The 23,703-nt window shown below is 35.0% G+C and overlaps 2 protein-coding genes and 1 long non-coding RNA gene across 7 annotated transcripts; 2 read left to right on the top strand and 1 right to left on the bottom strand.

The window, feature by feature from the left end:
• The first annotated feature begins 46 nt into the window (after positions 1-46).
• Positions 47-2,008, top strand: LOC111790658 (ADP-ribosylation factor GTPase-activating protein AGD2-like). The gene is made up of 2 exons (XM_023671655.1): positions 47-812; positions 1,693-2,008. The coding sequence occupies exons 1-2, from the start codon at positions 613-615 to the stop codon at positions 1,805-1,807; spliced, it is 315 nt and encodes a 104-aa protein (XP_023527423.1). The 5' UTR covers positions 47-612; the 3' UTR covers positions 1,808-2,008.
• Positions 2,009-2,804: 796 nt separating this feature from the next.
• LOC111809056 lies at positions 2,805-3,669 on the bottom strand. Its single transcript, XR_002817171.1, has 2 exons — positions 3,429-3,669; positions 2,805-3,321 (listed from the first exon to the last, which is right to left on the bottom strand). It is a non-coding gene; the product is annotated as an uncharacterized LOC111809056 (long non-coding RNA).
• A 1,289-nt stretch (positions 3,670-4,958) lies between these two features.
• Positions 4,959-23,354, top strand: LOC111780612. 5 transcript variants are annotated; one of them, XM_023661055.1, is made up of 27 exons: positions 4,959-5,123; positions 5,466-5,831; positions 6,350-6,462; positions 6,575-6,701; positions 6,857-6,955; positions 7,029-7,097; positions 7,333-7,467; positions 7,545-7,613; positions 8,780-8,835; positions 8,921-9,080; positions 10,338-10,502; positions 10,811-10,895; positions 11,169-11,396; positions 11,495-11,589; positions 11,675-11,717; positions 13,196-13,353; positions 13,648-13,758; positions 14,972-15,040; positions 15,186-15,329; positions 15,871-15,945; positions 16,028-16,204; positions 16,309-16,394; positions 19,980-20,034; positions 20,542-20,667; positions 21,827-21,937; positions 22,772-22,891; positions 22,989-23,354. In XM_023661055.1, the coding sequence occupies exons 2-27, from the start codon at positions 5,718-5,720 to the stop codon at positions 23,052-23,054; spliced, it is 2,856 nt and encodes a 951-aa protein (XP_023516823.1). In that variant the 5' UTR covers positions 4,959-5,123; positions 5,466-5,717; the 3' UTR covers positions 23,055-23,354. The 5 variants fall into 5 exon arrangements, with proteins under 5 accessions (XP_023516823.1, XP_023516839.1, XP_023516831.1 ...); XM_023661071.1 differs by lacking the exons at positions 4,959-5,123; positions 5,466-5,831 and adding an exon at positions 5,838-5,953; XM_023661063.1 differs by lacking the exons at positions 4,959-5,123; positions 5,466-5,831 and adding an exon at positions 6,119-6,268.
• Positions 23,355-23,703: the final 349 nt, after the last annotated feature.

Below are 23,703 nucleotides of genomic sequence, written 5' to 3'. Positions count from 1 at the left end.
CTTTAATATATATATATATATATATATATATATTNGCACGGATATTAGTACTGTGTTTGTTGACGGATAGGCCTCGAGAATTGTCTGGGCTGTCTTGTATATATCTTGTAATCGCACTTCTGTTTTTCAATACAATCAGAGAGTAAGGTAGTATCCTTCCACATTATTATTATAATATCTACACATTATTGTTATTGGTCACTATTCTAGAAGATCATTTAAATATTTTTGTTTTCACTGCATTGATGACTTTCTCTTGGGATATGTTTGTATTTTCATATTTCTCTCATATGAAGCTCACAGTACCTTTTCACAAGTTTTGTCATATAAGTTTATTATTTGTAGCTTCTGTTTCTTGAATAGTATGTAGAGAAACTGCTTTTGGTCAAGGATACCGAAGCATCCGGCAACAATTCTTATGCAAAAAGTATCTGGGAAGCTGTCCAAACAAATGACTTGCGAGAAGTCTACCGCCTCATTGCAGTTTCGGCAGTGTCAATTGTCAACAAAACTTATGATCATGCGGTCAGTGTCAGTTCAAGCCCGAATTTGGATGAGGAACCCTCGGGAGGCAATCGAGAATCACATAATCCATCATCGTGCGGGAGAGATATGGATTCTAATGAGTCAAGGAGCAGTCTTCAAGGTTGCTCATTATTGCATCTCGCTTGTCAAAATGACAACCAAGTGATGCTTGAATTGTTATTGCAATTTGGTGCTGATATAAATGTACGCGACTCTCATGGAAGGACGCCTCTACACCAATGCATCTCCCAGAAAAACAACACGCTGGCTAAGTTGCTACTGAGAAGGTACAATCTGTTCTCTTTCTTTTTTTTTTTTTTTTTTTCCTTTCTTTATGTTGGAGCTGTTTATTTTTGTGGTGTTTTGTTGTTGGGTGAGGGTGGCTGTTGCTACTTAGAGAACTACCCTTTTGTTGATTATTAGAAAATATAGGTGTCAAGTATCCCCAATCCAAAAGCCTAAGCTAATAGGTTAAGGTAGAGTCTTATATCAATACTTCCAACTCTCCTTTACACGGTTTGGATATTAGTACAAAATCCAACAACTGGTGATTGGTATTAATTGGGAGAAAATGACATTACAAATGTGTGAACATAGAACCTCCTACTATGATACTACGTTAAATCAGCACTCCACAAAAACTTAATCTAATGGGCTGTGATAATTTAATCTTTTACTTTAACAATGTAGCAATCTTTTACTGGCAAGAAGTAATGGAGTCTAGAGGCGTAAACACTTGATTTGCTCATTCTAACTTTTCTCTGCATTACTCAAGTAAGAGATGTAGTTCGCAATTTCTCATAAACATTGAGGAAGAACTCTTCATCTGGTCCCAAAGTTACATTATAAGCTTTTAATTCCATTCTTTTCATCCTAACGTAAAAATAGATTTACAACATTTTTTTAACAAAAGGCAATTGACATGTAGCTGGAAGGTTTTCTGATGTCAATGGTGGAACTTTATAACGTTTGCTGACGACGGAACAATTTGACACAAATCTTAATGAACAAATCAAATTTTAAAAAATACTGGGGACCAATGTGAAAATTATTTGTTAGAGTGGCTTGATCAAGCTAGAAGTGTATATTATTTTAAATGACATTGATAGTGGTGTTCTTATGCAATCTTATTATCTGTGTCCCTGCTTCTTATAACTTTATGAACAGAGGTGCTCGACAATCAATCAAAGATGGTGGAGGATTAAGTGCGTTAGAAAGAGCAATGGAAATGGGATCAATTACCGATGATGAGCTATTTCTTTTGCTTACAGGATCCGAATAAAGCATATGGACACTTTTGATTTATCATTAATATTAACACCATTGTTTATTGTGTAACTTACTGTATTCCTTTTTCTGTTAATCGAATCTAAAGATTTGTTGAGCTATTTTTCAAAAGACCTAAAGTTTTGTAATTATTGTTAACTTCTGCTATCTCTTCATTGTTGATGATGATAAGAATAATTTATTAATTTCCAGTGAAGATGCTATCTTTGGACAAAAATTCTCAATTTGGTAGGGTTCTTCTTTCTTCTCGATTTTTGGATCCACAATAATTTGTAAGAATAATCTGAGTAAATAGATGATAAACCATCTTCAAGAAGTTTGACAAATTTCCTTGAAAACTGATCCATGATCATTATCAAGAAGAAAAGAGAATCGAACTCTCCACAATCTCTTTCCAACGTTTTAACAACTCTTCTTCTCGTTATGGTTCTTGTTTATGTTTTCAATTCCACTCTTGAAATTGCTGGAATTTTTTCAAGAAGGAGCTGGATTGCCAGATTATTCTCAGTCTTGCCCATCGTTAATTCAAGCATGGCAAAAGGAAACAAAGTTTTAAATGGTTCTTTGAACTTATAACTTCGACACCATGAAATTTTAATTCCTCTTGCAAGAGAACTCTCTATGCCTTTCACATATTTACATATTTACATATTTTGTGTACGGATGCAGTGTTAACTCCCTCGACTGAGATGAATTCGATCACTTGACCCCACCCAGTAATGCACATCTCTTGTAGGCCATAAGCATAACCCAAAGATACGTAATATTTAAGATAGTCATCAATCAAATATTGACAACCATATGCCTATTTATTTTGTTCTAACATATTTATGTGAATATATGTAATATTGGTTGTTCTCCTTTATTTTCTATACTACTATAAATATATATGTATATATATTCTTTTTGTTTACATTTATTTTTCTTAAAATTAGTATACGTTAGTAATAACGGATCGTGATTTGAGTTCTTTGATAAGCAAGATGTCGCGGTAGCATACCAAAAGATAACATTTTATTATATAACTGAGAGAATACACGAGAATCTAGTCTGCATGAGGATACTTATTTAGTTTATAGAAAATCCTCACAAACATAGAGAACCATAGGTAATAAGTACAAACATACACATCAAGTCTAGAAGATATGTAGATTGGGAGCAAAAACACAACTAAGACACAACATACTCAATCATATTATAATATGAATGAGATGAAGCTCGAATAGAGACATATAGAGGTTTATTTATCTTTAAGGTGGGATTCAATGTCCTTGATCAAGTTGTTCAAAAATCCAACGTACTTGTCTGGATTGGGAGAGTTATGGTCAAGTTTCTCATATTTCATGCGCAAAACTACCAAGCTAAGTTTAGGTCCCTTTGGTACAACTTGAAAAATAACCTCAAAGGCCTTGTAATACTTGAACATATCTCCTCCCACTCCAATCATGGATATGAGTAGGTCGTTATCGTCGAATTCCTCTCGTTCTTTGTAAATTTCAGCTTTACCATCTTAGCCAACCACATAGCAAAACAAGAGGAGATGAATGGTTTAGAATATGGTATAAAAGAAGTGAAAAGAAAAGTGAGTGTGTATGTATGTATGTATGTAGGCATACCGACTGTGTAATACTAGAACGTGATGGAATCACGAACTTCAACTTTCTGGATGGACTGAGAAATATTTGGGAGATTGAAAGAATGGTGTCTGAAGATGTTGTAGAATTCAGTTGCAGCTGCCTTTATTTCTACTTCCCTCGAAAGCTCTTCAACAAGAGGCATGGTTTCAGGACTATCCTATGTATAGCTTGATTGCCTTACTCAAACAAACCCACAAACAACTATGCCCCATGCCTTCCCCTATTTATACGCCCACTCCTCAACTCTTCTTTCTTGCTCTTCAGGTATCCTGCACGATTGCTTCCAATTAAAACAAAAAAGTAGCTGCTTTTTCGAATAACTTTCTTTTTTTTTTTTTTTTTTTTTAAAAAAAAAATGTTTCTTTAGAACATTACAGAACAATATGTACCCGGTGGAGGTTTCAGACCTGTTGTTTGTTATTCCTTCTGAATGGAAAACAGGAACGTTACATCTCTATGTATTTATTAGGCGGACTCATACAGACCTCTAGGTTTAATTATAGGCTAGTGGATACACACGCGGTTGAAAACTAACAAAAAGAAAGGAGCGCATATCATATCAAAATATACGTAAGGAGCGCATGTCATATCAAAGGGTACATATTCGTAAATAACATACTCATGTAACATGCATGAGATCCCGCTTTTTAAATTATATAACATGGTCATGATGTACATAATACTTTCATACATTTCATTACAGAGAATTTTTTATGCTTGTACGTCTCCCTAACCACTTTATTACAAAAGAAAAAAAAAATTTAAGTGTGAATTAGAGAACGAGGAAAGATACTTGTTTTGAAAAAGATAATAAAATTAGGCTCTCTCAAAAAAATCCAATCAACCCTGGAAATGGTAATTTAAGAATTTGTTCTTTAAAACAATTTTCAAATAATTATAACTTTTTATTACGACAAATAAAGTATAAATAAAGTATGCAGATTTGAAACTTTAATATATATATATATATATATATATATATTAAATGTATGCATATCAATAACCTTTAAGCTCTCTCCATACAAAAATGTTGAATCCATTTTATTTTTATATAAAAAATTATTAATGGCTAAAGAAAAATTATTATTTAAAAAAAACTGCAAAAAAGCAATATGTAAATGTGTAACAAAGTATTAAGAACCAAATTAAAGAAAAAATAAATATTGGCTTTATTTTAAAGTTTATTGATCACCCGGGACACTATTTTTAGTGAATGATTATTTAATTTTCTCAAGTTTATTTGGAAAGTATGACCCATGCATATATTTTGAGCAACTATTTATAAATTTATTAATCCTAATAAAAAAAAATTATAAATACTTGGGAATAATTTAAAAAAACTTGGATTCTTTGGAAACAATAACTGCTATTAGTCATATTTAATTGGTTGCGGGGTCTTTTGCTTATATTTTTCTTTATTCAACTTGTGGTTGGCATAATCTTAGGTGGCGGGGGTTTGGAATAAATTAGTGACACTATACACCAACTAATTTATTGTGACTACCTCCACGAAGCTACGACCACGATCAGATGATGCTGCAATCAAGAACAATCTGAGGATGAGGAAGTGGAATCGACCATGGATTAAAAGCTAAATCCAACAATCTCACCCACCGTTGTTCAATTGAAGGTGGTGCGAGCAATGGAGATGGACGGAGACAATTCTAAAGCAAGGTTGAAATCAAAGAAGTGAACAGAGAAGTTGTACTGTAAAATCATGAATCATGAGTAAAATACAAATGAAAAAGTTGTATATAACAACTATTTTCCTTCGAGTATAATGATTTATTTGAACCCATGTGAAAATGTTTTTTTTAATGGAAAACTTTAAGCCTAAAGTTTCTAAATTTTTTTAGGGTATTGAAATACTCATCTAAATTTGGAATGGAATTTCTTTGGATCGAAAAGCTTAAGCTAACAAAATTTACTTGAAACGATGATGGGAAATCAAGTGAGATAAGTTGTGTTTGCTTTACCATTTACAAATTTTTTTTTATCATATACATAATAATGTAGGAAGCAAAAACCAGAGCGGAAGGCGTACTCCGCGAAAAGATTCGGAGGCAGAATTGAAAGGCGTAAAGCTTGAACATCATGTCCGGCACCAATCCCTTTTTCTTCTTTACGATTTTCCGTGTCCATTTTCTCGTCTCTCGAATTCGTTTCTGTTCTTCAATTTGATTGGCTTCTTCAACACGCAAGCCCCTCGTATAAGTACTTGCTGACGTTTTTGGGAATTGGGACATCTTTTTTCTCCGCCGATCGAAAATGGATGACGAGGTGGTCCAGCGGGTTCTCCAAGAAGGCAGAGATTTCTACCAAAAACAGCCCTCCACTTCCACCTCTTCCTCCTCCATCCTTCAATCACTGCCGCTACATGTGGTGCGTTTGATTAATCGCCTGAATTCTGGTTTTTGTTGACTTGTATGACTGTTTTGTTACTGATTCGAGCGAATTGGACTGGGATTTTTTCTTTGATTCTATTTTTGTATGGGGTGTTCTTGGTAATCTCTAAATTCCACTTTTTTTTTTTTTTTTTTTTTTTTTTTTTTTTTTTTTTTTTTTTTTTTTTTTTTTTTTTTTTTTTTTTTTTNTTAGTGCTGTGCTGAATTGATGCTGGTTATTCTTCATAATTTTCGTCATGCAAAGCACATTGTAAACTGGTAACTTCGACTTTCTCGTTCACTTGGGGAGGAATTTTTTAACCTTTGACATTTTAGTTGAGTATGCTCAGGCTGGTTCTTTGTATTTATCCTCAACTATGTCTGTTTGTATCTCGCTGTCATACATTATTGGGAAAGGATAGTTCTGCTAATTCTGTGAGTCCACTAATATGTATCTAATGATACACTCTGAAACCTTGTGAATGAGGTTAATCATTTCTGAATTGACATATGCAGTCTTTCGATCATGGATATTATCTATTAGTAAAATCCATCCAAGAACTTAGAGAGAAGAAAGATGGACTTGTAACAGTTGGAATTGGTGGTCCAAGCGGTTCTGGTAAAACCAGGTATAACATTTTTTCCCCCCTTCTTTTTCACCCTGGTGAGAAAACATTGGTTAGGGTTTACTTACCATCTTTCAATTGCTCTGATATGTCATGCTATGTGGTTTTGTTGAAGCTTAGCAGAGAAAGTGGCATCTGTAATTGGCTGTAATGTTATATCGATGGAAAATTATCGTGATGGAGTTGACGAGGGGAATGATTTGGATTCTATAGACTTTGATCTTCTAGTGCAGAATCTTGAGGTTTTTTTTTCTTTATTATTATTATTTTTTTTTATATGTCTGCCCAACTTGGCTCTATTAAGTTTTTAATATTAGTTTCCAGAAACTTAATGTTTTACAATGTCCCTACTTTTCCAGTCAATATTTATGAATGGGCTCTACAATTCTGTTCGCAGGATTTGACAAATGGAAAAGACACCATGATCCCAGTTTTTGACTTTCATCTGAAGAAACGGGTCAGTTCAAAAGTAATAAAGAGTGCTTCGTCTGGGGTGGTAAGTGGTGATTACTTTAGCTTGTGTGATGTATTGATTATTTTGGATTGATTTCTCTGCATTTTTTGTATAGGTAATCATCGATGGAACCTACGCATTACATGCAAAATTACGTTCTTTGCTAGATATTCGGGTTGCAGTGGTAACTTCTTATTCTATTCTTCATTTCTAATGTATGGGGTGAATGTGAATTTTTGTATGCAACTTTTTTTGAGAAGTTTCCAATCTACTGGTCACATGGATGTTTTCATATCAAAGATAAAATTATGATATAAGATTCACTAATGTGCTCTAGGGAAGACTGTAGCCCTTTTGATGTTTCTTTTAGTAATAAGATGTTGAAGTAGCAGTTTATTGATTTATTTTTGGCAAATTAGGTTGGCGGAGTTCATTTTAACCTTCTCTTCAAAGTTCGGCATGATATTGGAGATTCCTGTTCATTGGATTACCTTATTGATAGCATATTTCCTTTGTTTAGAAAGCACATAGAGCCAGACCTCCATCATGCCCAGGTTGGTATATCGACTTATCTCTGTTATTGTATCTGAAACATCAGCTTTACAATTATATTTGTGTTTTAATATTGCAGATAAGAATTAACAACAGCTTTGTCTCATCATTTAGGGAAGCAATATACAAGCTGAAATGTAGAAGTGAGGTCTGTACTAATCCTTTTGGTTTATGCTAACAAAACCTATTTTTGTATAGCAAAGATGGGATTGATTATTCTACTGTTTTGCCCCCTAATCTTATGCAAAGGATGTTTTCATGTTTCGTTTTCCCATGGTATAAATTTGTTTTAGAGTAGTTTTGTCAAAAAACAAATGCTCTGATTTTGTCGTCATGCAAGATTAGCTTGATACTTTGAAATTTTTTTAATACATGTCAAGGAAGATACTTTGGCTTCACTTTAAACCAGAGGGCCTTCGAAGAGAAATCTTGTAGCCTCAAAGCCAATGGGATAGAATTCCTTGCGAATTCGAGTTTCGGCAATCATACCATCGCTTTCGAAAAAGCGTGTTCCTCAGGAAAGTGGCTTCGGCTCCTTCACCTCTCCAATAGGAATGGCTAAACTGATTGTCCCAGGAAGAAAGTTAATGAAAACAAAGGTCAAAAATATCTTGGTTTAACAGAAGTTAGTCAAAATCTTACTTGTCTCTATCGTACCATGATTGCTCCCTATTTTATAAATAAACGGGTGAGTTGATGCTATGGTGGTGCCTGACCCTAGTTTCTTTTTTGTCATAGCTGAGGGAACAAAATTTTTTCCTAGGAGAAAAGGGAAACCTATCTGACTAATAAGAAAAAGGGGGTGAGATAGGCCTTTGGAAGAGGAACACAAACCTATTTACGCTTTGTCTCCATCTGATGTTTTCTCTCTAATTCTTCTTGTAATTATGATCTTGTCCATGTTGTGGTCAATCAGGAGCCCATTCTGTAACCCTTTGGCTTAGTGGGGATTTCTCATCTCCCATTCTGTAACCCTAAACCTTCTGTATATCTTTCGAGCATTATATGTTCGTTTGTTTCTTATAAATTCTTTTTTTTGGAATCTATGGCTTGAGAAGAACAGCAGAATTTCCAATAGTTTGGAAAATACTTTTTTTCCTTTTAATTCTGAAATTGTTTGGTTTCTTATAAAAAAATAGAATCTTAATAAATTCTTCGTACTTTCTAATATCCCGTAGTAAGTTTTTTTTTCTTCTTCTTATTCCTTATTCAAACAAACCGTTATGACCTTGCCATGATTTTAAGTTCCTCAACGTGGGCAACAGTTATCATATGCATGCTCACTTACTCTAAAACTGTCGTCTTTTCTGACAGTTCCCAGATGTAGATTCTGCTCATCTTTTTAAAGGAAATCAACCGCATACAGACAAGTAGGTCTATCAGTACATATTTATTTCAAGTTGCTACTTGTCAATATTGGGTTGGTTTCAGTGCTTAATTTTGTTCAGATTCCAGTTTTATTGAGATGTATCTTAGGCCTCCATCTGCAAGTGAAGAAGCGCGCATAAATGACTGGATTAAAGTGCGACAATCTGGTATTAAGTACTATCTATCACTTGGTGATCAGAGGATAGTCGACAAAAATTTTATCATCAGACCTAAAGCTGAATTTGAGGTAACGTATCTTATTCATAAGATGAAGCACTAGATTTGTTTTATAGTGATCCATTAATCATTGGAATAATATCAAATAGCAATATTGCCTTACCAGAGTTTGCTATAACATTTCACTACTTTCTTTGCTCGTGTTTGCGTGCATGTTGTTTGCAATTATCTTCAAAATACTTATCAGCAATAAATTCTTCGAATACTCATCACTAATAGGTAGCTTAGCAATTTTGATTCGAGGTGGATTCCTTTTTTTGTTTACTTTTACAAGTCGAGTAAAAAAAAATTTAAATCTTGATTGCTAGTTTATTTAGGGTTCTCACACTAACCTGTTAAAATGTGCGTTAACATCAAAGAATCTCGGTTTTTGATGTAGTTGCCATAAGTTTGTTTTTTTTTTTTCTGTCGAGATTGGGTTGGTGTTTTGTGTTCCATTAATACAAGATTGAAACGAATTGATTTATCTTCAAAAAATTGCCTAGTCATTAACAAATGGCCAAGGGATTAATAGAAGATAGCAAAACTCCTGCTACCTTTTGCTTAATTATTAATAACTCTCTGAATTGTTTATGGCCGTGACAATGTTGTTTTGACTACTCTGTAAGTCTTCTGCATTAGTTATACATAGGCAAATTTGTCTTGGTACAGAAAGGGATAAATTTGTAGGGGACCTCTTTGGTGGAGTTCAAAATGATTATGACATTTATGCAAGGAGTGGGATGTTTAACCTTGAGGATAGTATGGTTTTTAAGATGCACACAGTATGGTTGGAAAATATTGAACCTTGGAAGCTTGTAAAAGGCAGATCCCTTCATGTATTTGTCATATAGTATTTACCATTTAGCATTTCTTTATTTATTTATTTTTTATTATATCTTTTGTGATATTGGTTGTGTAGTATGTCTGTATTTATTATTTATATTACTAATATTTTTTCCTTATAGGTAGATGGTCTTTTCTTCTATATAAGATCTTGTATTTGATTCAGTATGTAGAAGAAATACAATCATTTTTAACTCTTCCAAAAACTAAGTTGGTATCTGAGTAGGAGCTTGAGCCTTTTACAAATTTTTAAGTCTATAAGCGAGAGGAAATGTTAGAGTATTAATATAATTAAATTTACCATAACTCATCGATTTAACAATTATATCCTTTGCCTTTGTTTTAGAACTTAGAAGTTAGCATCTATAGATATATTATTTTGTTACTTATAGATTCCTTCACACTTCAGTTGATTTTACTTGTTCTATCTTAAATTGAGCAGGTTGGACGGATGACTTTAGGTGGTTTGCTGGACTTGGGGTATACAGTAGTTGTTGGTTATAAAAGGGCTTCTATATCAGTAAATAAGGGCAATGTTTCTGTGTCGCTTGAAACAATTGATTCTCTTGGTGAGACATTCATGGTGCTGAGAAGCTCAAATCGAAAAGTAGGCACTGATTATCCTTTTATAAGTCCTATTTATTTTCCCTTGTAGGCTGGTTTTGGTATTGCCCCCACCTTTTAGTGTAGTCTGACTGTTCAAACCATTTTCAGATTAGAACCATGCTCTCTCTCTCTCTCTCTGATTGCATCTATCTTATTCCATTTTTCATGATAAAATCCTTCTTGCTATATTCATAGTTTTGGGTGAATTAGTCTATGAAGGATTAGTGGTGGCAAGTATTACATGTATACTGATAGCGGACATGTTTTTCATTTCATGGCTTCTCCTTTCTCTTTTCCTTTCCTTTTTAGACAGTCGGAGAAGAAGTGTTGAGGATGGGTATCAGAGGATCTTGGATTACAAAGTCATACCTGGAGATGATTCTTGAAAGAAAAGGTAGAAACGACAAGCTTCAAATGTGGACCCTAGTATTCCTTGCTCTGCTATCCTTTTCTTTTCTTTTCCCTTTCTCTCTTTCTTTCTCATTCCATCTCTTTAGTTTCAGGTTTATCTTGCTTTCTCTGAATTTCTTTTGGCCGGGGGGTTATTTTCTATAAGCCATACTTGTGCATCCCTTTAAACACTATTGTTTTTTGTAGTTTTCTTCATTTTTTTCAAATTTAGTTCTTTTTTTTTTTCAAATCTTATTTTTAGTAACCTCTCCTGCAGGTGTACCACGATTAAATACCCCTCCACTTTTACCAAATACATCTGTGGCTAATAACCAAGAAAAGGTTGTCATTGCTCCAAGGCCTATCCGTGTTACTTCAAACCCTGTTTCTCGACTTGAGGATCTTTCTCAGCCATGGACTCGATCTCCAACAAAATCTCAAATGGAACCAGTAGTTGCAACATGGCAATTTATTATTCCTCCCCGATCTGATAGTTTAACGACTGGTATATTTCCTTAAGTTTTAGCATTTATATGATCAAATTTGTACGGGTGTTCTATTAGAATGATACATGTTTAGATTACTCTCATGAAGCAACCACAGATCCTGCCTCTTTCAGGGACTATATGAGGCTTGCTCCAATGCCTGATTCATGTGACCTGGATAGAGGTTTGCTTTTAGCTGTTCAAGCGATTCAGGTAGTAATGCTATATGAGTTGGTAGAGAACAGTTTAGGACTTCATATTACTGTCCGCAGTAACTGCAGGTTTGGTATTGTTTCAGGCGTTATTGGAGAATAAAGATCTTCCTGTTATTGTTGGAATTGGTATGACATACTTATCATCTTAGTAGATATTTTGTCATTCCCTTTAATTTTTTCGTGTTCATGAGGTAATTTTATTCAGATCATGGTTGTGTTTCTGTCTTTGGGTCCTTGAGCTTTCATAAAGTTAAAATTTACTCCCTGAAGTTTAGTTTATAGTTTATAATGATCTAGTCCTTGCAACTTTGTGACAATTTAGTCCTTCTAGTTTTGGTCATTAGGCCTTTGTGTAATTATGATCTTGGTCTTGGGTTCTATTTTTGTAATTTGTTTTGTGCCTTTTGTTTGAATTTGTTTTCTTATGTGCCCTTGTATTCTTTCATTTTCTCAATGGAAGATTAAATTTGTACTCAAAACTTTGTAACAATTTGGTCCTTCTAGTTTTTTATATTCCCTCGTATTCTTTCATTTTTATTAATATGTAACAATTTAGTCTCCATATTTTAAAATTTGCAACATTTAGTCCCTAGTTTGAAATATATTATTAAGATTCAATAGAATTTCTTATATATGTAGAATGATAAACTGATTAGAGACTAAATATGTTCATAAATTATAAACACTAAATTGTTACATTATATATGAATTGAGAGTTTTCGAAGTAGAGATTAAGTTGTTACAAATTTGGAAGTAGTGATACTAAATTGTTGTATGTTAAACTTCAATTGTTACAAATTTAATAGTACATGGACTAAATCGTTATCATCTAATGTTACGAGACTATACTGTTACTTTCATGAAAAGTTCGAAAACCAAATTTTTTTTGTAGCCTTCTGCTTTTAAGCAATAAAAAGTTAACATGCTATAACGCCTACTGGATTTTTGAAGTTAACATGAAACTCCTTGAGAAGATTCCAACTCGACTACCTTCTAGCTTGAAAACATAGCTAACAGCAGATCGTATTGTCTGTGACAACCTGGCAATGGAAACTAGTATATATAGATCAAGAACGAGGTTGATAACTTTTTGACGGAGCTACCACCCCTTCACATTCTAACCCTAATTATTCTCCCTTCACTGCCCCTTTATATAATGGAATATCTATTCTGTAAAGGGGTTGAGAAATCGATTAAGGAGTTCTGTGAGGTGATTAGATTACTTGTCTTTGTGGGCTGTCAATGGATTGAGTTGCGTTCTTATAATTAGCTTTGGGTTTCTTTTTTTTTTTTTTTTTTTTTTTTTTTTTTTTTTTTTTTTTTNATGTCCTTATATTCTTATATTTTTCTTAGTGAAAGTTCCGTTTTTTCAGGAAGAATTGTTAGGAAATGCTAACTATCCCACATAACTAACTAAGAAAACCTTATATACCAAGTAAATTTCATCGCCTACTTCCGCCCATGTATCAACATCTTAGCCTCAAGTTGATGAGAAATAACCCAGATTTTAAGTTACATTCATTTCGTACAACTGAGTTACTATTGAATCTTATACTTCCCATAAGTTATTCAACTATTCTTCATTCCCGATGCTACTGTTTCAGGTGGTCCAAGTGGGTCAGGGAAGACTAGTTTAGCTCATAAAATGGCTAATATTGTTGGATGTGAAGTAATTTCTCTCGAGAGTTATTACAAATCGGAGCAAGTGAAGGATTTCAAGTATGATGATTTCAGCACGCTTGATCTGCCGCTGCTGTCCAAGGTTGAAGATGCGTGTGTTTTCTGATTTTGTCCGAAGTGGTCATTTTATTGCTATTTCTATCCTTTAAACAGCTGCAGTATGTAGCTTCTTTGTGAACTCATATTTATCCTTTTTCAAATGCATCTTTTCAAAGATTGAATAAGTAACTAATGGCTAGAAAAGGAAAAACTCACTGAGGTTTCTCAAGGAAGAGCATTATATGAGTTAGCCATGACCAAAATTACATACGAAGATACAGTCACAAATCATTGTTGTAGTTGTCTTACGCTTGTTATTCTTATTATGCATTTTCAGAATATTGATGACATGAGAAATGGTCGAAGAACAAAAGTACCGGTATTTGACCTGGAGACTGGTGCTCGAAGTGGTTTTAAGGATCTTGAAGTTTCTGAAGATTGTGGAGTGGTCTGTTATTTCACTTTTCTCTTAACTTTAAATGAATATAAAAGGTTTGGAAAGGGATAGCAAGGGACGGTTCCTGAGTAAGGGCTTCCATCAATCATGGATTTGGTGATGTAAAAGAAAAGAAATAATAGAAAATCAATAGAGTGAATGATTTTCTTGAATTGTTTTTATGCTTAGTTAATTAGCTTTCATTAATTATTTATATATCTATTTCCCCTACCGATTTTCTTTTTAAGGAATCTTAGCTCCTATACAATTCCTGTGTAGAAATGACGAGTCCCAATGAGTAGAAGGATATAGACGAGTTACAATGAATAGAAGGATATAGTACTGCTTATGTCTATCTTTTATGAAGTGGAAAAACTTGCAGTTTGAATTCTAATCATCAACGAAATTTTCCATTGAGCCTTCCCTTGTAACATGGTTTGTAATGAAGTTTCACTGAGCTCTGTTGACCTTACAGCATATGTTTAATTTTTACCCATGATGTTTTATAAAGGAGATATTATTTGGGCACGTTCTGCATATATAGAGAAAAAGATTACAAAGTTGTGTGTCAAATGCATCACTTATTATTGTTGTGAGATGGAAAATAACAGAACTGACCTTCAAAAGAAAGAACGAACCTAATCCCCCAAGGGGCAGTGCTGTTGGTTAAGGCCTGTAGTCTTTGAGTAACATTTTCGAGACATTTTCTCTCAAGTGAGCTTAATAAGGAAAACTCTTAATGTTTCTAGAGTTCTGGCGTGGAGAAGACATAGACTTCAAAAAACTAACTTAGTGAAATTTCAAAATTAATAGTCATGACTTGGGATGTGAACTACAATTTTTGTGATGCATATTTTTTGTTCCATTACCAAATTGTTCTTCCGAAGACCCGTATTATTCTCCTTTTCTGTACTGACAATTTTTCTTGTAAATATGAAATTAATGGTTATGATATTTAACTATTTTTATGCGATGAAGATGCTCGAACTCACTGCAGTAAATACCTTTGAGATAATAGCTATTCTTCTCATTAGCATTCTTATTCCCATTTTATTATAGAAGGGTAAAGTACTTTATATACTAGGCTTGATAAGTACGGTCAGAGCATTTTCTTTTGAAGCTGACAGTTCCTATAGTTCATAAGTGAGAACTAAATAAATTTTGTTGGCAACTATCAACTCTTGGTTTTTTGAGTTGATAGGACTTATTTTATTTTTTGTACCAGATCATTTTTGAAGGAGTATATGCTTTACATCCGGACATCAGGAAATCACTTGACCTGTGGATTGCTGTTGTAAGAATGGAAAACTACATTTTTATGGTTTATTATCATAGTTTTAATCAGTTGATTATTTTCTAATGTCTGACTCTGTATGCTTCAAATATTCCTCTAGGTTCACATTTCTCTAATTTCCATTTTGTTTATTTTTGTGAAACAGGTTGGAGGTGTTCATTCACATCTGATTTCTCGAGTCCAAAGAGATAAATGCAAAGCAGGGTGTTTCATGTCACAAAATGACATAATGATGACAGTTTTTCCTATGTTCCAGCAGCACATTGAACCACATCTTGTTCACGCGCATGTTAGTAAACATAAAGTCACCTAAGATTAATCCAATTTCTTATGTTGAGGATTATTTTAATGCCTCTTGCCTATTATACTCGCAGGTTTTGCTAACTTAAACCAAATCGCTTGTTTTTGAGATTTGAGGTGCATTTGAACATTTTTGTCCTTTAATGAATCTGAAAGAATAATATTTGGATAACGAAAACCAACAAATAAATAAATAAATTTGTGTCAAAAATAATTTTTGGATAGCAACAAACACCAAATAGAAACTAGTAACTAATTGTGGCCACTACTATGTTTCTGCTAGATACCAGATTGGGAACTGTTGGCTTTATTAGGACTGGACCTCTTACGTATCAACATTTTACTCCACTCACTTTTCATGTTAAAATTTCCATGAATTGTGCTGATTATGCAACTATTTTGGCCCCTTTTTGAAAATACATCTTATGCAGTAAGCATCTTTACGTGATGATAAAAAGCATATTTTTTTGGCTTGGTAGTGGTTCACAATATCTATAATGATGCCACATTGTTTACTTTCTTTTATACAGCTCAAAATACGGAATGACTTTGATCCTGTGCTTTCTCCTGAGAGCTCACTATTTGTGCTGAAGAGTAACAAGCAGGTGAGAGCTTTTCTGGACATGGACTTTGTATTTGTGAAAACCTTGAGCTTGATAAACTTTTTTGTTTCTTATTTCATTACAGGTGGCTTATCAAGATATAGTCAAAATTCTTGAATCATCAAAGGTCTGTAGTTCTATACAAAATTTCATCGACATATATTTGAGGCTTCCAGGAATTCCTACAAATGGGCAGTTAACAGAGAGTGATTGTATACGAGTTAGAATATGTGAAGGCCGATTTGCATTGTTGATACGGGAGGTTGGTTACAGTTTACATAATTTTCTTCAACTTGACCATCCCATGCTCATTTATGAATTTGATGTGATCTATGTTTTTTATTTTTTCCCTGAATCTTATTGTAGCCTATAAGAGAAGGGAATTTCATCATTCAACCGAAGGTGGACTTTGACATTAGTATTAGTACAGTTGCTGGCCTTCTTAATCTGGGGTAAGCTAGAGAACCATGAGCCTTCAGTTTTAAGATCTTGCACAAAATCTTTTGAATTAGGATCAACTTATGCAAATTGTTATAAGATTATTCTGTTCATCCTTCAGTTTTTTTTCTTTTTTTTTTTTTGGGATAAAAACTAAACTTTCATTGAAAAAAATGAAAGATTACACTAACATCCAAAAAAACCAAGCCCACAAAGGGGAACTCCACTAAAGGAAGGGGCTCCAATCAAATAAAATAAGACAAAGAATAACTCACAAAACAACCTCATCACCAACTTGTTTACCATTCAATATTGGCTTTTAATTGACTTGTTTAACAAGTCGGTTAATCTTTTATTTAAAGGGGCTAGAATTGGGTCTGGTCACTTATTTTCGATGATGAACTACTCAGTGGCTGATGTGTTGCCTAACATTCAGACCGCTCTAGCCTATTTTGGGGCTTTAGCGTCCTTTGTTTAATAAAGAAACGTTGGATGTTGTTGCCCTCCTTCCATTGGTGGGGGAGTTTCATTTTAAGCTGGTGGAAGGGATACTCGTTTGTGGAGTCTTTATTGGTCTAAGGCTTTTCTTGCAAATCCTTCTTTCTTTGCTTCGTCAATCCCTCTCCCACAAGTTGCGTCTTTGACTTGTGGATGGTGAATATTTGAAAGAGGGTTAAGTTCTTTATGTGGCAGGTTCTCCATAAAAGGGTTAACACCTTGGATCAAGTCTTGAGAAAGCTGTCCAATTTAGTTGGGCTATTCTGTTGTGTTCTTTGCAAGAGGGCAGCTGAGGACGTTGATCATGGGGTTGTGATTTAAGATGTTTCTTTGAGGAGTTTGGCTTCAGCTTGTCTAGACAAGGATTGCAGAGAGATGATCGAGAAGTTCATTTTTCACTTTCCTTGTCAGGTTGAGGTGTGTGTGTTGTTGTGTGAGGTTTGTGGGAGAGAGAAATAACAGTGCTTTCAATGGGATTGAGAGATCTTGGAGGGAAATGTGACCTCTTATTAGGTTCAACGTTGTTGACTTCTGGCAATTGGGAGGCTGACTGGTACTTCGGTACGTTGTTGACTGGCAATTGGGAGGTTGTGATTTAGGTGTCCGTACCTTGCGTGCCACCTCCAAGATACTTCTTCGGTCCTGGCCGAGAAGCTGACTGGTTGCTCTATCTCCAACTCCAACTCCAGGATGTAAAGACGATTTGTTGTGCACCGAACTTGTGTGAGCAACCGTCGTCGATCATCGCGGATCTTGAGTAGCCCGTGCTTGATGGAAATGTGGTAGCCGGCCTCATCGAGTTGACCCAGGCTCACAAGGTTAGCCTTGAGCCTCGGGATGAAGTAGACGCCGGTCAGCTTGTAGTGCTCGCCTCCCTTGCCGATGAACAGGATGGTGCCACACCCTTCGATCTTGACGACAGAGCCATCGCCGAACTTAACCGTCCCGCGAATTGAGCCACATGGGCCTTCTCGGCCGTCTCCTTGCTCCTGAGCTTGTTCCAGCAATTCTTGCTCAGGTGACCTCTCTTCCCACAGTACAAGCACTGGATTGGACCGTCGTCAGTCGACTCCTTTTGATCTGCCTCTTTCCTGCGCATGCACCTGCTAGATTTCCATAGCTTCTTACCGCCTTTGCGGCTAAAGGACCCGTTGCTCTCGTCGGTGTTGTCGCGGAGCTGTAGGCGTGCAAGTCATTTCTCCTCTATGAGGAGTAGACGACCCTCCTTGTCGACAGCTGAAGCGGTATTCTTCTTCCGCTGCTCGACATTACATAGTCTTTCGGTCACCTCTTCCACTGTTAGGTCGTTCACGTCAAGTAATGTCGATTGAAATCGCGACTTGCTCGAGGTGATCAGGGACGACCCCGTGATCCGCATTGAAAAATCATCGACGGATTCGCCGGTCCTTAAAGCGGATCTCCGAGAGCTCCTTCCGCAACTGCTCGATGTTGGATTCCCGCATTCGCTGCACACCAACTGCTCGATGTTGGAGAGAGACGCCAGCATCTCTGGGGGCACATACCGTAAAATATGGCGGCAAACGCCAACCGATCCTCCCAGTACTCGATCGTTTCTCCTTCCTCTGGCTCGACAGCGTGCCATAACCCTTGCGCCTGTAGGTTGCGCCTGTAGTTGGACCTTGTCAGCATCGGGTACTGAGGTCGTCGTCTCCCTGATTACTCGCTCAACGACAATTTGACGCCCGTCATCACGGCGTCGGCCTCTTTGTGGCGGTGATGGAGATGCCGGCACACGACGGCGGCGTGGAGGAGTGAGTGAGCCTGCCCGAGATGGACCCCACACGATGTGTGTATTTTCGCGTTTTGTATTTTCTTCTACTCAACCTGAGACCTGTGTGTTGTTAGGTCGACGCTCTAACCACTTGAGCTATTCAACTTCACTGTTGATAAAGTTGGCTCCTCCGCAATGATATACCATCGATGACTTCAACCAGACTCTGACTTGTTGACTTCTGGCAATTGGGAGGAAAATGTCGACGAAAAAAACCAAGAGATTTGCTGAAGACTGGATGATTACATTTGTTAGCTGGGATATTTCAATTGTGTGGGTTTAACGTAAAAATAGTTACCTAACAAAAAATGGTTAACGGTTAACTAAAAGTTAGGGATCACATTCACTCGCTAACAAACGTGTCTATACGGGACTCCATGGATACCTCTTTATAATTATTGGTTAGATCTTAATTTTGCTCGACTGTAAGCTCTTTCTTTAGTTTTCCTCCCTTTTTCTTTTCCTTTTTGTGGACTCTCAGGTTTTTGTATGCCTTTGTATTCTTTTTCATTTTTTCACAATTAAATTTTTGGTTATTCACTAAAAAGAATTTATATATATATATTTTTTTTTTCTTTTTTTCTTTTTTTTCTTTTTTTTTTTTTTAAATTGTAGTTTTTTGAGATGTTTTGATGAGCCCCTAATGAATTGTTTGTAATTTTTCTTACATTCTTTCATAATATAATATCAAGGAAAGGTTTATTTCCTTTACATAAAAGTAAATATGAACCTTTCAAAGACACATCCCTACTCAATCATATTCAATTCGAGATGCCTTTGCTTGGGCATGGTGGCATGCCTCATCTCTCCGCTTACTACATACCACCTTCTCAAGTCAAAATTAGGTTCTCTGTTAGTCTTAATTTTCATACAACTAACTGCTATCAACTCTTGACTTTATCTATGACACACTCCCATCTAATCTTTAACTCTTGTAAATATCTCGAGTCTCATATTTATCATGATCTCCCAGTGTGATACGGAACCTTACTTATGTAGAGATTAGTAACACTCAGATAGGTTCTCTAGGAGATCAAACAAGGATCTGAAATATTTTGTTCTTTAATCAATATATAATTTTAGTCAAGATGCAAATCTTTTGGTTGCGAGACTGTTTACCTGGTTAATGAATATCTGTTTATTTGTTTCCTGTTTTTCTTCTTTGATAGTTTGTCCTGACAATAGTTTTACTACTGTTCATTTTTTAACAAAGTTTTACTACCGTTTATTATCTATACAACATGATGTGTGTGTGTGTGTTTGTTTTCCTTTTTTTTTTTTTCTCTTCTTTTTTCCTTTGTGCGGCCAGGTATCAAGCCATGGCTTATATTGAAGCATCTGCGTACATATACCAAGATGGGAAGGTACTAGTATAATAAACTTTCACACCTGTTCTGTTCTAGTCCCTCAACTTTCAGAATTTTTTGTTTTAGTCACTACACCTTGTATTTGAGATAATCTGTCCTTACTATTCATTTTTATAAATTATTTAACAAAAATTAGAATCCTTTTTTAAAATGGACCTTTGACCTATTGTTGACATGTGGCTTTGAACACTTGTTTCTGGTAGAAATCTGTAAATCAAATAAATGAATCAAAGACGTATCAATGTATTGATTATATTAAATAATTTTAAAAAGTTAGTAACTAGGACTAAAATAAATTTTATACAAGGTTCAAAGGCAAACAAAACATATGATAGCCTAGAGATCCAAATAGAATTACTATGAAAATTCAGGCCAGGTTGTTATAGAGGTCCTTACAGAAGAAGCATTTGCTTATCTTGATTAATTAGTTCAGTCGTTTTAGATATCATGTTTGCAAACCCTTTATTAATCTATTTTTAATTTGAAATTTATGTCCCTTTTTAGATTCTAGTTGAGGTTGACCATCTACAAGATGCTCCTTGTCCTTACCTACAAATAAAAGGGGTGGATAAAGAGGCTGTTGCGGCAGCTGGTTCCATGCTAGAATTGAATGATTCATATACTACAAAGGTTCTGCTTTACTACGTGCACATTGTTCTTTGATTTATAGGATTTCTCCATTCGTTGTAAATTGATTTTCTTTTAGAAAAATCAGAGAATTAGGACCAGCATTTATTTTTGGTCTGCATGAATGTATTTTATAGATAGTGACATTTTTTTATACAAGAAACAACTTTGTACATGACTAATTCCTCTAGACTTTTATATGAAAATCTCATCATCATCTCTAGTTTGCTTGAGAAAGTTCATAGACCATGGAAGAAACAAAAGATCCACAAGCAACCCTTCCAACCAGTGCAAATGAGATAACCAGAGAGGAATAGTCAACTTGTTCTTCACATCTTAAACAAATAACACACCATCTTCAAACCAAATGCTAAAGTACTTATTATCAACATAGTAACTCCTCTCAACCATAACGGAAGCAAAAAAAAAAAAAAAAAAAAAAAAAAAAAAAAAAAAAAAAAAAAAAAAANCAGCCAGATGAACAGTTATGAAACTGATGGATGGTGGCGAAAACAATGGCCGAGAAAAAACAGTGTTGATGGCATAAGTGGTGACGACACACACTTGACGAAGCTTACCCATCGAGGAGAATGAAGAGATTTTGCAAACTAGACCCAAAGAATAAGATTGCCTATGAGGATGGATGCTGAAGCTGAGTTCACAAATGAGGACAGTGGACAAAAGCAGCCAGTCCATGGCAGTAGGACAATTACGAATTGAACCAACGATGGTTCGACTAGGTTCGACGATGGTGGTGGCTAATGTTAGGTTTGATGGCAGGGGCTAGGGTTGGTGATTGAAAGCAAGATGCGAAGTTATTTCATCTAATGTAGTCAAAGCTATCCTTTAATACATATGTAGATAGTTACACTTATAATTGATCTTTGGAATTTGCCATTGTGGTTCTAGAAAATTAGGAAAGAAAGCTATCCAAAGCTATACCAAATAGTAAAAATATAACAATATATCTGGTTTGGTTTGCTCTCCTTATATGATGGTTTGATAGTGTTTAAAGGGGAAGAGTCTAGCTGGGAAGCTTTATATGATTTTGTGCAAATCTTCTTTCTTACAAAATATTTTATTTGAGTTACAATGGATACAAGCATGAAAGCAGAACATTCTTCTTTGTACTTCAAACTGACAGTTCCCTTTTCTATTTTAGAGCTATCTTCAAATAATTTTGGAAAGTTTGCCAGAAAATAGGAGTTCTGGCCTAATCCATAATCATCAAGCTGCAAGGCTGCAAGAACTTGTGGAATTTATTCAATCTCAGGTATGTTGAATTTATTGGATAATTCAAGCCTTAATATTATCGGAAGACTATAAACTTATTTAGTAATATTTAGTATGAAGGCCGTTTTTTTCCTCCAAAATGTCCTTGTTATTGCAACTCAGATTTAGGAACATTCCATCCGCTGATCTTTGGTTGTTCTTATTTTAAGTTTAAGTGAATTTATTATGAGTGGATGTTAATTAACATTGTTGAAACATGCATTTTGTTCATCGCATAGTATGTGTGTTACCTAGAGATTTAAGCAAGTTGGTTTAGTTCGAATTTTGGCCAGAACCAACATTGAAACCAAACCCAAACTGACTTTCTGGCAAAAACGAACTAAACTGACTGCAAGGGGCACCGAGCTGACAAAAATTGAACCGATAAAGTCTCTGAATTGAACTAACCAAATATTTTTCAGTTTTGGTTTGCACTCCTTTATTTTCCAATCTAGAGGGTTATTGATGTCATAATATACTCTTTGAGAGGCAGATCTTATAAAAACTAGTTAAAAAGCTTCCTCGTTGGTTTTTGGTCGTTTTGCTGTTTAGGTAGCGCTTATTTGATTATTTGTCAGATCTTATAAAAACTAGTGTGCTTCGGTTTTGTGTAAATTCTGTCATCATTATGTGGTTGAGGTTTGAATGCTTACTGTTCTGTTGGTTTCTTTGGTTGGTTGAGCTGTTTTTGTTCCATTGTTTTATTTTTTTTCTTTTATCTGCGTAATTTTTCATTTTATCAATGAAAATTCAAGTTTCCTTGTTAAAAGGAGGAAAAAACCTGTAAAAAACTTTTTGCAAATGTTGATAATGTGTGGAAACATGATTGGAACAGGGAAGTAGTACAGCTTCAGAGTCATCCCCTAGTAGGGAGGCATCATCTCCACTGGAAGGGATCATCGAAGACATGCAGTCCAGAATCAGAAGGCTTGAACGTTGGCTCGCAATTAATACGGTAAGAGACAGGACAGGACAGGACTTTTCTGCCGATATTTCATTTCGACAAGCACTAATACTCTTTTTAAGCCTAAAAAATATTTGGATTATGGCAGGTTTTGTGGACCTTTTTTGTTTCGGCCCTTGTTGGTTATTCACTCTACCGGAGTAAGCGTCAGTGATCGTGCTTTTTTACGGAGCGAGTCAACAAGCTTACATCCCTCTTTGAATGCATGGTTTTGGTGAAGCTTTCAACCTGCGTATACAGAAGAAAAGAAAATAGGTAATAGAAGCAAGCTAACCACAATAGCAACAACTTGTACAAACTCATTGTTTTCAATTTATGCTATCCATTGAAGATAGTGAATGATATTTTCATTTGAATATAAATGTCACCATTGTGTTAAGTTAGTACCACATTTGAACCAGGTCATTGTTTCTTCCTCTTTCCAAGTTGTTTGTGGATGGTTTTTTTGTGAGCATTCTTGTTGGTGGTTCAATCGCTTTACCAAAGCATGACCAATTACTTTTTTTTTTTTTTTTTTTTTTTTTTTTTTTTTTTTTTTTTTTTTTTTTTTTTTTTTTTTTNGTGTGTGCGCGCGCGTATTCTTGTTGGTTAATTTATAGTATGGTTTCTTTTAATTTTTATTTCTAATTTAATTTACTTAACAATCTCGTATGGAGGTTTGAAGAAGTTGCTGATGCTTTGACTGATTGAGAGCTGTGTTTAAACTGACTAAGCTAGATCAGTCTATATTTTGTAAATTGTTTATAGAGTTGCCTTAATTAGAATGAAATGCATCGACTTCACTAGCTGTTATTGTCACATGC

The sequence above is a fragment of the Cucurbita pepo genome, chromosome LG01 (genome assembly GCF_002806865.2).
Source record: "Cucurbita pepo subsp. pepo cultivar mu-cu-16 chromosome LG01, ASM280686v2, whole genome shotgun sequence".
Taxonomy (NCBI): Eukaryota; Viridiplantae; Streptophyta; class Magnoliopsida; order Cucurbitales; family Cucurbitaceae; genus Cucurbita; species Cucurbita pepo.
Note: the sequence above shows the minus strand (reverse complement) of the source record. Positions and strands in the feature narration are given on the sequence as shown.